This window comes from Schistocerca gregaria, chromosome 7, assembly GCF_023897955.1.
Source record: "Schistocerca gregaria isolate iqSchGreg1 chromosome 7, iqSchGreg1.2, whole genome shotgun sequence".
Classification (NCBI taxonomy): domain Eukaryota; kingdom Metazoa; phylum Arthropoda; class Insecta; order Orthoptera; family Acrididae; genus Schistocerca; species Schistocerca gregaria.
In genome coordinates, this window is record NC_064926.1 from 537,209,081 (window position 1) to 537,221,593 (window position 12,513).

Genomic DNA, 12,513 nt, shown 5'->3' on the forward strand with positions numbered 1-12,513 from the left:
GCATTTCTGAAGAAGAGAAATTTGTTAACATCGAGTATAGATTTAAGTGTCAGGAAGTTGTTTCTGAAAGTATTTGTGTGGAGTGCAGCCATGTATGGAAGTGAAACGTGGACGATAAATAGTTTAAACAAGAAGAGAATGGAAGCTTTTGAAATGTGGTTCTACAGAAGAATGCTGAAGATTAGGTGGGTAGATCACATAACTAATGAAGAGGTGTTGAATAGAATTGGAGAGAAGAGAAATATGTGGCATAACTTGACTAGAAGAATGGATCGGTTGGTAGGGCTTATTCTGAGGCATCAAGGGATCACCAATTTAGTACTGGAGGGGAGTGTGGAGGGTAAAAATCGTAGAGGGAGACCAAGAGATGAAGACACTAAACATATTCACAAGGACGTAGGTTGCAGTAGGTCTTGAGACATGAAGAAACTTGCACAGGATAGAGTAACATGGAGAGCTGCATCAAACCAGTCTCTGGATTGAAGACCACAACAACAACAACATGTCTAGAATGCAGCCTTGTATGGGAGTGTATCACAGACTATGGGAAATCAAGAAAAGAAGAGAATCAGAGCATTTGAGATGTGTTGCTGTAGACAAATGTTGAAAATTAGGCGCAGTGTTAAGATAAGAAATGAGATGGTTTCTGCTGAATCGGCAAGGAGAGAAACATGTGGAAAATATTGATAAGAAGAGAGACAGATGATAGGCCATGCAATAAAAGAAATAACTTCCACAGTACCTAAGGGAGCTGTAGAGGTTAATAACTGTAGGGGAATACAGAGATCGGAGTATGACCAACAAATAATTGAGGATGTGAGGTGCAAGTACTACTCCGAAGTGAAGAGGTTGGCACAGGAAAAGAATTCATGTTGGGCCACATCAAACAGTTGGATGGTTCCTTCCTTGCTGTCTTCCCTCACTTCCTGTGGTTTTTTTGTTCCATCTGTGGACTTATGAACCATGTCAGATTTGTGGTTGATAGCAGGTATTCTCAGCCTCAGAATGTGTGCCTTAACCTGGCTAGAATGTTCCCAGCCAGATCATAATACCATCCACATGAGCATGCCCTCAAAGAACAGCTGTGTTATATGAAGTTTTCAATTTCCCTGCAATTTTTGAAACACTTACATTATTCTCCAAAAGTTAGCTCTGAAATTGGAAAAATGATGTGCAATAGACTCTCAGTTATCTGCAGATTAACTGCAGACTATTCATCCCACTTCTTTTTGCAGCTATAAATTTTTCCTTAAACCAGGAATGGTTGTGGTTGAGTGATAATCTCACATTACAACACAAGTTTACTAAACAGTGTACTACATGATCATTGCAAGTGTTCGACTGTATTTTGTTTCAAAGTAGTATAAGGTAATGTGAAACTGGCTTTTATCTGTAACCTTTGTAAGTATCGAATTTTCACATAAACTGTGATGATTAAAGTAAAATTTGTTATAAACATTATCTGCATGATTTTAATTATGACATTGTAATTAATTTTTGTTTTTGAATAATCTTAATACACTACTTTGTATTTTAATTGCAGGTTAATCATGGAATTCAATTATCCATGGTTTTCAAGTCCCCAATTACTGTGGGTAATGGAGAGTGTATTGTATGTACAAATATAAACTCTTCTACTGAAATATGTTTTTTGGGGTGGGATTCATTAACTCCATGACAACTTCCTCTATCTCCACCCTCTCTGGATCCCCATCTATAAACGCCAAAACCTTAAGTGACCTAAGTTCTTCTGGTGTCTCTCTAACAACTGATTTGGAAACACTGGTATATTCTGGTGGAGTCAAAAACTTTGTAATATGATCATTAGTATTAACTAGAATTTGCATCACGAAGTTCAAATATTCTGATAAATTATAGAAAGAGTGTCCAGTAATGAACTCTTTTACTATGTTTTTTACTATATTGGGATTTCAAATTTCTTGTCTGATTGTTATTGGTTAGCTGTTACTCTGAACTGTAGGTCAGTATGCACAGACTGTACACACATCATTTTTATTTCTAGCATTGTTTTCAAATGTTCAACATTCTTGTTTAGGCCCAACTGTGAATGTTGTGAATATCAACTGAAATACACAAATAACCATAACCAGTCCCTTTAATGATCTTACAACAACATGTTTGAAGGACTAGATCTCCATCTCTTAGGTGGATATGTTTAAATAAAATTAAACTGCCTGGCAGATTAAAATTGTTGGACACGGACTCGAACCCGAGACCGTTGGTTTTCCTTTGAAAAGAAATTAACTATTTGGGTACACAGTTTTTCTGGACAGAATGTGGGACTGTCTGGTAGTGAACAAGGAGACAAATTGTTTTAGTGGTTGACTCAAAAGTTATGTGGATGAACAAATAAATCAACAAATAAATAAAATAAAACTGAATTACAGGTCAAATCCAAGTAATACTTGCAGGGGCATTCTCAAAAATGTCCAAGTCCTCTAAAAACTGCAGTAATTGGCACACTGCATTTCCATTCGGGAGGATGACCACTCAAATCTGTGTCTGGCCATCCAGATTTAGGTTTTCCATGATTTCTCTAAATCACTCCAAAGAAACGCCAGAATGGTTCCTGGCTGGTTCCCCATTCTTGCAAAATTCTGATCTTGTTCTCTGCTCCTAATGACCTTGATGTCAAAGGGATGTTAAATTCTAATGTTTTTTCTACTCTAAAATAACAATATAAGTTAGTATAGTTTGCTTGTCACCACACAGAGAAGCCACTGTGCAGCAGACAGGTACTTTTCAAAGTAGACTGTTGGAACACTCATACAATTACAACTCACACGTGTATAGCCAATTTCATTTCCAGTTACTGTGGCAGTTAGCAGTTTATAGGAGAGGCGTAGGGTGGGAAGAAGAGAGACGGCAGGGTATGGAGAGGTGAAGATGCTTCAGGGCTGCCTGTGGAAGTGTGCAGAGACAGCACAAGGGCAGCATAAGGTAAGCTGTGCTTGGTGGGGGAGGGGAGAGAGAAACAGGGAGAAGGAGCAGGGAATGTAATAGAAACAGATGGGCAACAGTGACCAGTAAAGGTTGATGGTGGGGAAACTATGGGAATAAAAGATGTGTTGTAGGAAGAGTTCCCACCTGCAAACTCCGAAACATGGTGGCGGTGATGGTGATGGCAGTGGAAGGAAACCAGATGTCATGGATTGGAAAGCAGTCATTTAAGTCAAGCACATTGTGTTGCATGGCATGCTCAGCAACTGGACAAATAGTTGTCTGTTGGCCATAGTTTGGTGGTGGCTGTTCATAGGGACAGAGAGCTTGTTAGTGGTCATGGCCACGTACAATGTCTCAGACTGACTGCTGCAAAGTTGGTATACTAATGGTTGCTTACACATACCCCCTCAAAGGCAGGGTGACTTAGCAACCATGCAGTCTATTAACTTAGTTGTAAACACTGTGCAGTACTTTATGCACACATCCCTACTAACAAGATTTCTTCATGTATGGACACTGCCAAAAACTACCCAAGAGACAGCTGGATGAACCAGTTGCTGAGCATGCCATGCAACACAATGTGGTTGACTTAAGTGACTGCTTCACAGTATATGGCATCTGGAGTCCTCCCAACACCATCAGCTTTGCTCACATTTCAGTATCACAAATGCCTTCTGTCCCCTCAACTCATATACATAACCTTTTCTCTCTCTCTCTCTCTGCATCTCTCTTACTCCCCAGCACAGCTCTCCCTATGGTGCACCTATCAGTACACCCCTCCTGTCCTTGCTCCATTTGTGCACGCTCTCACAGCACCACTACAGTGTCTCCCCTTCTCCCTACCCTACCGTCCCTCCTCCACCTCACCCCATGTCTATTCTGTATCACCACTACCCACTCCAGGTGATATCACTATTCATTGCAGTGGTGCTGCAGCACCTGGAGATGACAGTGTCCATGCGTTTGTAAGTTGTACATGTATGTGGTGCAGTGGCACACAGAGATGACAGTGGCGCTGCATGTGTGAGTTGTGCATGTGTGAGTGTGTATGTTTATTTCTCATCTGATGAAGGACTTTGTCCAAAATCTGATATTTTCCAACACTCTACTTTTAAAAGTGCCTATATGTCATTTAACACCTCCTCTATGTGGTGAGTTGCAATTTATCATAATTTATATTGTTATTCAGTTCTAGAATTAATCCCTTTAAAATAAATACATGGTCACAGCTAACCTCCTGTCCTCTTCAACAGCATATTAGAAAAAATGATAAGAATTTGGAATGAAAACTAAAAAGAAAATCAAATATCACCAATGAATGTGGTAAGAAAGAAAGAGTATAGTGACATAAACTGCTTGGCATTTACAGACAATTTTGCTGGCCTATCTGAAAATCTAGAAGATGAAGAAATATAAGCCAATCTCTTGAGCACATAGCCAGTAGAGCAGGTTTAAGAATCTCTACTAGGAGAGATAATTCAAGAAAGTAGATTAGAAAAATCTTCCATAAATAAAATGAAACAGAAAAGTGGAAGAGCATATGGAATAAAAATGTTTAAAATAAAAACGCAAAAACAACGCATTCCAGCATTGAGCTTGTTGTGTACAGCGAGAAGTCTTTTAACAAATGCAGACTTATATTTTTTGGACATTTATATGGAAGTAATGGCAATAAGCTGGCAAAACAGGTCTTCAGGTATCTCTGGGAAACTAAGTTGGATCGAAGAAGTTAAAAAAGATTTAGAAATAAACAACATGAAAGCAGAAGAAGCAGCAGAAACAGTTATTTTCAGAATGAAAGATTTCAGGGCAGAAACAGTAAGACAACAAGTATGAAGTTGTCTGTAAGGAAAAGAGAGGCAGCAGGAAAAAAAATGAAAGGATACTCGAAGAAAGAGTAAAAGCAAATGAGCAGGAATCAAAGTTGTCACGTAGTATCCAGCTGCCCAGAATGTAAATGAAAACATCTATAAAATTCACCACAGCTGGCAGCATTACATTACTACATGTTTCTTGTACTCATTGGAACACAACCATTGCTTATTTTAATTTAGAGGAAGTGTGTATACTCCAAATATAAACCTTACTCAAGTAAAAGGCAGGTTAGTCACAGAAGTTTTCTATTTGTTTGTTTGGTGGGATTAATTCATTCTCTCTCTCTCTCTCTCTCTCTCTCCCTCTCTCCCTCTCTCTCTCTCTCTCTCTCTCTCTCTCTCTCTCTCTCTCTCTCTCTCTTTCTCTCTCCCACTCTCTCTGCCTTTTTCTCTCTCTCTCTCTCTCTCTCTCTCTCTGCCATATAAGTGAGAGCTTGAAAAATCTGTACATCCAATCAAAACATGGACCTGTATTCCCAGGCTATCTTCTGATAGTAAAATGAATTTTCTTTATACTCAGTATGCTTAATGTCAAATACAGATATGGATGGAGCAAACAAAAAACATATATCAATACCAGAAAAGGAAAGTTGCTACTCACTATATAGCAGAGATGCTGAGTCACGATAGGCACAGTAAAAAGATTCACACAATTAAAGCTTTCGGCCATTAAGGCCTTTGTCAGCAGTAAGCACACATACACACACACACACACTCACATAAACGCAACACTCAGCTCTCTGAGAATGCAGATGTGTGTGCAAGTTGTGTGTGTGTGTGTGTGTGTGTGTGTGTGTGTGTGTGTGTGTGTGTGTGTGTGTGTGTGCGTTTGTGTGTGTATGTGCGTATACTGCTGACAAAGGCCTTACTGGCCAAAAGCTTTAATTGTGTGAATCTTTTTATTGGGCATGTACAGGTACAGCTGCCCATGCAGCTTTAACACAATACCACAGTTCATCAAGAGCAGTGACTGGAATATTGTAACGAGCCAGTTGCTCGGCCACCATTGAGCAGACGTTTTCAATTGGTGAGAGATCTGGAGAATGTGCTGGCCAGGGCAGTAGCTGAACATTTTCTTTATCCAGAAAGGCCCGTAAAGGACCTGCAACATGCAGTCGTACATTATCCTGCTGAAATGTAGGGTTTTGCATGGATCGAATGAAGGGTAGAGCCACTGGTCGTAACACATCTGAAATGTAGTGTCCACTATTCAAAGTGACATCAGTGTGAACAAGAGGTGACCGAGACGTGTAACCAATGGCGCCCCATACCATCATGCCGGGCGATGCGCCAGAAAGACACACGCGAGACAGATCTTCCAATGTGCGTTCACCGCGATGTCACCAGACACAGATGCGAGACCATCATGATGCTGTAAACAGAACCTGGATTCATCTGAAAAAATGATGTTTTGCCATTCGTGCACCCAGGTTCGTCATTGAGTACATGATCACAGGTGCTCCTGTCTGTGATGCAGCGTCAAGGGTAACCAAAGCCATGGTCTCTGAACTGATAGTCCATGCTGCTACAAACGTCGTCGAACTCTTCGTGCAGATGGTTGTTGTCTTGCAAACATCCCCATCTGTTAACTCAGGGATCGCGACGTGGCTGCACGATCCATTACAGCCATGTAGATAAGATGCCTGTCATCTCGACTTCTAGTGATACGAGGCCGTTGGGATCCAGCACGGCGTTCCATATTACCCTCCTGAACCCACTGATTCCATATTCTACTAACAGTCATTGGGTCTCGACCAATGCGAGCAGCAATGTCGCAATACGATAAACCGCAATCACGATTGGCTACAATCCGATCTTTATCAAAGTCGGAAACATGATGGTATGCATTTCTCCTCCTTACACAAGGCATCACAACAACGTTTTACCAGGCAACGCTGGTCAACTGCTGTTTGTGTATGAGAAATGTGTCGGAAACTTTGTCATGTCAGCATATTGTAGGTGTCGCCACTGGTGCCAACCTTGTGTGAATGCTCTGAAATGCTAATCATTTGCATATCACAGCATCTTCTTCCTGTCAGATAAATTTCGTGTCTGTAGCACGTCATCTTCATGGTGTAGCAATTTTAATGGCCAATAGGGTATATCAGGATCATTGGTAGAGTACCTAGTGATTCATCATGGCATACACATAATAATTTGTAATAGTTTACAAATAAGTCTGTCTTTTTTTCTGTTAGTGCTGTAAAGGAGGAGAAGTTTAAGGCAGAAACAGCAACTGACAATTTTGCTTATGAGATAGCAATAACATGTCTCCTTTTCTGTATTTTTAAATGATGCTAATGATTACCTTAATATATTTAGAGAAATGCAGTTATTTTTATAAAATGTTTCTGTCTTTTTCTCACCTTTTTTACACTTTGTGAATTTACTAGTATCACTTTCTGCATATGATTATAAGTGAAATCTAGTGTTGTCTTTATGCCATTATTTGTGCCTATGTGCCACACATCACTCAACTTCTGATGAGTGGCTGCCTTTCCTTATTTTGTTTGTTGCTTTCATCCAGTAATTTCTATTATTAAATAAAGATATAAGTTAATGCTATTTTGTCAGATAAAGACATGCTTGGATACCATGGCTGTTGTATGAAATAAAGTATTACGATGGTATACAGCAAGCAGCTACACATTGGTTTTAGGCTACTTTATTCGAAATGGTGTACACCATCAACAATTTATTAATGATATAAGTGATTTAAACAGAAAGTTTCATTCTATGTCATGATATAAGGGGGGACATTAAAGACTGTGGCTGCAACTGATCAGATATAGGAAGGCCATAAGAATCAGATAAATGACAGATGTGTAATGGTTAATACTTCAGCCAAAATATAATTGTTAAATAATATGGAAGAAACAAAGAAAATGTTGTTCACAAATTCAGAGCAGATTTTAAAATCTTCTCAAATTCATATTGTTCTTTTATCAGCCCTCATTATACACAGTGATTATTTAGCTTCATATTATAATCTGAAAATGATGCGACCACAAATGAAAGTAAGTCACTTAAAGCAACATTCATTAACAGATCAGCAATTTCTTCATCCAACAAGGAGCACCCAAAAATACCGGGAAGCAAGGAAAAAAACATCAAGATTCTCTGCTGCCATGGATCCTGCAGAATCCTACAGTTCAGGTTAGTTTAAAAACATAAAAACCATTTGCTCAACCTGGAAAGAAGAGCTGTTTCAGTTGGAGTACATATTGATTAACATGTGAAAAGATAGCATATTATATAATGTTTATTCACTATTTTTAGTGTTATTTATTTTGGTAGAAAAGTCAAAAACTTTTTATACAGGCTCCATATAATAGTACTGTTCACACAGATATTAACTTTCAATATAACACAGTACCAGGCTGTAGAAATTTGAGTGGCAAAGTTCTGTATCTGTATTGGCTGACTTTTTGAACATTAAATACCATGAAATTACAAATTAATGAAACATGTTACATTCTTGTAAATGCACAGAATGGTTTCAGAAAAAGCAAATCTACACAAACAACTCTCTTCAGTTTCCTAAAACTTGTTTACGAAGCTATTGACAACAAGGAACTGATCTGTGTGTTGTTTATGGACCTCTCCAAAGTGTTCGATCTTATAAAACATCATCTATTGCTGTTAAAACTGTATAATTATGGTGTCCATGGTATTTCCCACAAGTGGTTCAAGTCATATTTAACTGAAAGGAAACAAAGGTACAAATTTCTCAGGATCGAAATGCTCACCATTCAGAATATAAAAAAGTTAATTATGGTGTGCCCCAGGGCTCCGTATTGGGACTATTGTTATTCTTGATTTTTATTAATGACCTACCTCAACAGTTTCCAACAGCTGAGACAATATTATTTGCTGATGATACCAGCTTCATTATGAAAGGGAAGAATGACTATGAGATGCAGCAAAAAATAGACAAAACAGTAAAAGTGGCAGAAAAATGGTTTAAAGATAACTGTCTAGTTGTCAATGACAAGAAAACTGTATGGATGAACTTCAACCATATAGGGAACAAAAATAGGACAAATGTAAAATGCACTTTATCGAATAGCCTAATTCAGCAAAAGAATCCCATAAAATTTTTATGATTATGGGTGGATGAGCATCTAAGATGGGAAAAACATATAGAAATGCTTAAAAAAATTTAAGCAAGTACTGTTACATATTAAGAGTGCTTAAAGATTTCTGTGATACCGAAACAGTGTTAAGTGCTTATTATGCACACGTGCATTGTCTACTGAAGTATGGAATAGTGTTCTGGGGAAATACCTCTATTGCAAAGCAATCTTTTAAGCTCCAAAAGAAAGCTTTAAGTTAATAAGTGATGTTGCTACAGAGTACCATGTAGAGATATCTTTAAGAAATTAAAAATCATGACTTTACCATCTGTATTTATATTTGAAAGCATATGCTTAATTAAAAACCATCAAGTGTCACCTTTGAATAGTGAGATCCACCATTATCAAACAAGGAACAGGGATGACTATCATAGGGATGTGCACATAAAATCAAAATATCAGGACAGTGCTGTTTAGAAACCAAAAATTCTGTACATTGCATTGCCAGATAGCATCAAAAAATATCAAACAGTAATACATTAAAAAATAACTAAAAAGTCTTCTAATAAACAACAGCTTCTAAAGCATTAATGAATAGCTGGAATTTTGCTCAAATCTGTAGATCTATTTCATAACTCTCTAAACAAAACTTCATAATTATCAACCATACCTAGATAAAACCAAACTTCTTTCATCCATGTATGTATGTAATTATGCACCTAGCTTTTGTACTGAATTTCACTATGCCTAGTTAACTAAAGTATTGGTATTTAATAGCTTTAGTAAAATCAACCAAGGGGTTTCACAAACTTTTCTTCTATCTCTATGTAGCCTACATAAGCAGAATAATGTTTTTGTTATAAAGATGTGTTGATACCAATAATAAGATTTTGTACATGATGTAAATACGTAATATTTTATACTGTTTGTACTTTGACAAGTCCAACATCATGAATGTTATAATATGAGTGCTAAATAAACAAACATGTCATTAAGTAATTTACACATTTGTACACTTGCAATCTGACATGCTTGGACTTGCATATCTATTTTAGAGATTGCATGGGTTGAAATATTTAAATGACAAGTGTCTGGAATGTGTGTGTGCATGTGTGTGGGAGGAAGGGGCACACGGAACTCTGTAAAGAAGAGTCCAAGATACAGAGCTGTGCTCACATAAAATGTTTTCAATGTAATGTACAATGCATCATTTAAGATTTTAGTATAGAGTCATCCAAAATGCAGATTTCATTAAAGGTAACTATTTTCACAGACTATATATTATTGGATGATATAATTTGCTCTTACTATAAAGCTACAGGCCACATTAAGAAAAGCTACCCTGAACGTAGAAAGTGACGTTCCTCTTCATCTGATACAGAACCACCAGAATATAAGAGAAAGAATCCAGAAGCTGAAAATAAAGGCTCAAGCATCAATTATTGATCAGCAATATAAATCACGAGATAATGAAAATTTCAACATTACTGTGGAAAAAACACTATTAATGATAGCAAATAATACTTCAGCACATCAGCTGCAGACAGGCACAGTGAAAAGATTGTTACACATCACAGCTTTTGGCCAAAGCTTCCTTCAGCAAAGAAAATACACACACATACACACAAGCAAGCAAACATCACAGACACATGGCCACTATCAGCAGCAGCTATCACCAGAATGTGAGTGTCACATGAATAGCAACTTGTAGCAGGGTGGGTAACGGGGAGGGATAGCAGGATACAGGTGGGGGGAAGAGCACTGTCTGGCAGGCAGGCACATACTAGAGACTGCCAGGTGCAGCATTGAGAAGTAGGTCACACAAAGAGCAAAATGAAGAATGGAAAAGGAGAGGAGCGATAAAGAAGATGAGCAAGGAACAGGAAAGGATGGATGAGTATACTGTCAGTGTGGCACAGAGGATTAGGGAATGTGAAAAGGGTGTTGGTAATAGGACGAGAGAATGGAAACAGGTGGGTGGAGGATGTGTGGACAGTAGGTTACTGTAGTTAAAGGCCAGCATAATTTTGGGAACATAGAATGTGTTAGATAACTCCCATCTGCACAGTTCAGAAAATCTGGTTTCAGAGGGGAGGACCCAGATGGCCTGGGTTGTGAAGCAGCCATTAAATTAAGCATGTTGTGTTCAGCTGCACCTTGCACCACAGGGTGGTCTAATTTGCTCCTGGCCACAGTTTAAGAGTGGCTGTTCGTTCTTGTGGACAGATGGTTGGTAATCATACCAATATGAAAAGCTGTACAACAGTTGCATTGGAAGTGGTATACAATATGGCTGGTTTTATAGGTGGCCTGGCCATTGATTTGGTAAGATAAGCATGTGTTGGGACTGGAATAGGAAGTGGTGGCTAAGTGGACTGAGTAGTCTTGCACCTGTGTCGTCCACTGGGATATGATACCTGTGGCAAGGGGGTGGGAATGGCATATGAATGGACTAGGATATTGTCAAGATTGGGTGAGCAACATAACACCACTTCAGGAGTGGTGGGAAGATATTGGGTAGGAAGTCACTTACTTTAGGACAGGAAGATAGGTAATCAAATCCCTGGCAAAGGATGTGGTTCAGTTGTTCCACTACAGAGTGCTGTTGGGTAATGAAGGGGGCATTTTCTTGTATATGCTTTTGGGAGTGGTGGGAGGATTGGGGGTGTATCAGGAAATAGCAATGGAAATCTATTTGTGGACTGTGCCCTGGGGAAAGTATCTATGAAGGCCCTGGTGGGACCCTCAGCATACTGGGAAGGGAGTTCTTATCACTGCAGATACAGTCTCCAGTTGGCAAGGTTGTACAGAGGGATTTTTTTGATGTGAAAAGAATGGCATCTGCCAAAACGTGGGTACTGTTGGTGGTTAGTGTACTTGATCTACATAGAGGTCTGGATGGAGTCTTCAGAGAAGAGAGCGTCATTGTCTAGGAAGATGGCATGCTGGTTGAGGAGGACCAGGTGAAGCAGATGGGAGAGAAGAGAAGGTTGTGAAGAAATGAGGATACATTGTCTTGCTCTGAGTCCAGATCATGAAGATATAATTAATTAACCTGAACCATATCAGGGCTTTGGGGTATTGGAAGGCTAGGAATGTTTCCTCTAGATGGTCAATAAACAGGTTGGCATATGAGGGTGCCATGCAGGTGCCCATGACTGTGCTGCAGATTCATTTGTATACCTTCCCTTTAAAGGTGAAGTAGTTATGTGTTAAGGATAAAGTTGGTTATAAGAATGAGATGGTCGGTTAGGAGTCTGAAGGATGTTGGGAAAGGTAGTGTTCATCTGTAGCAAGATCATGGGCATGAGGGATGTTGGTGTATAGGAAAGTGGTGTCAAAAGTGACCATTGGGGAACCAGCAGGTAAAAGAGTGGCAGTGGTTGATAGTTGGTGAAGGAAGTGGTTGCTATCTTTGATGTGGTAGGCTAGATTACAGGCAATTGATTGGATGTGTCAGTGAGGCATGAAATTCTTTCAGTGGGAGCACAATAACCAGCTAAAATAGGGTATCCAGATTTATAGTGGCAATTATGGTATTGGGAAGTGGGAAGTGTCACAGTAAATGGACAAATGAAGTTATCCAACCTGCCATCATC

At 38.9% G+C, this 12,513-nt stretch overlaps 1 protein-coding gene across 1 annotated transcript in view; it reads left to right on the forward strand.

Annotated features, from left to right (window-relative positions):
• LOC126282067 (uncharacterized) overlaps window positions 1-12,513 on the forward strand; it is a 100,836-nt gene that overhangs the window by 67,028 nt on the left and 21,295 nt on the right. Inside the window, exon 4 of the mRNA XM_049981512.1 lies at window positions 7,887-7,994. Coding sequence (XP_049837469.1) covers window positions 7,887-7,994 — 108 coding nt within the window. The remainder of the gene's footprint in view (window positions 1-7,886; window positions 7,995-12,513) is intronic.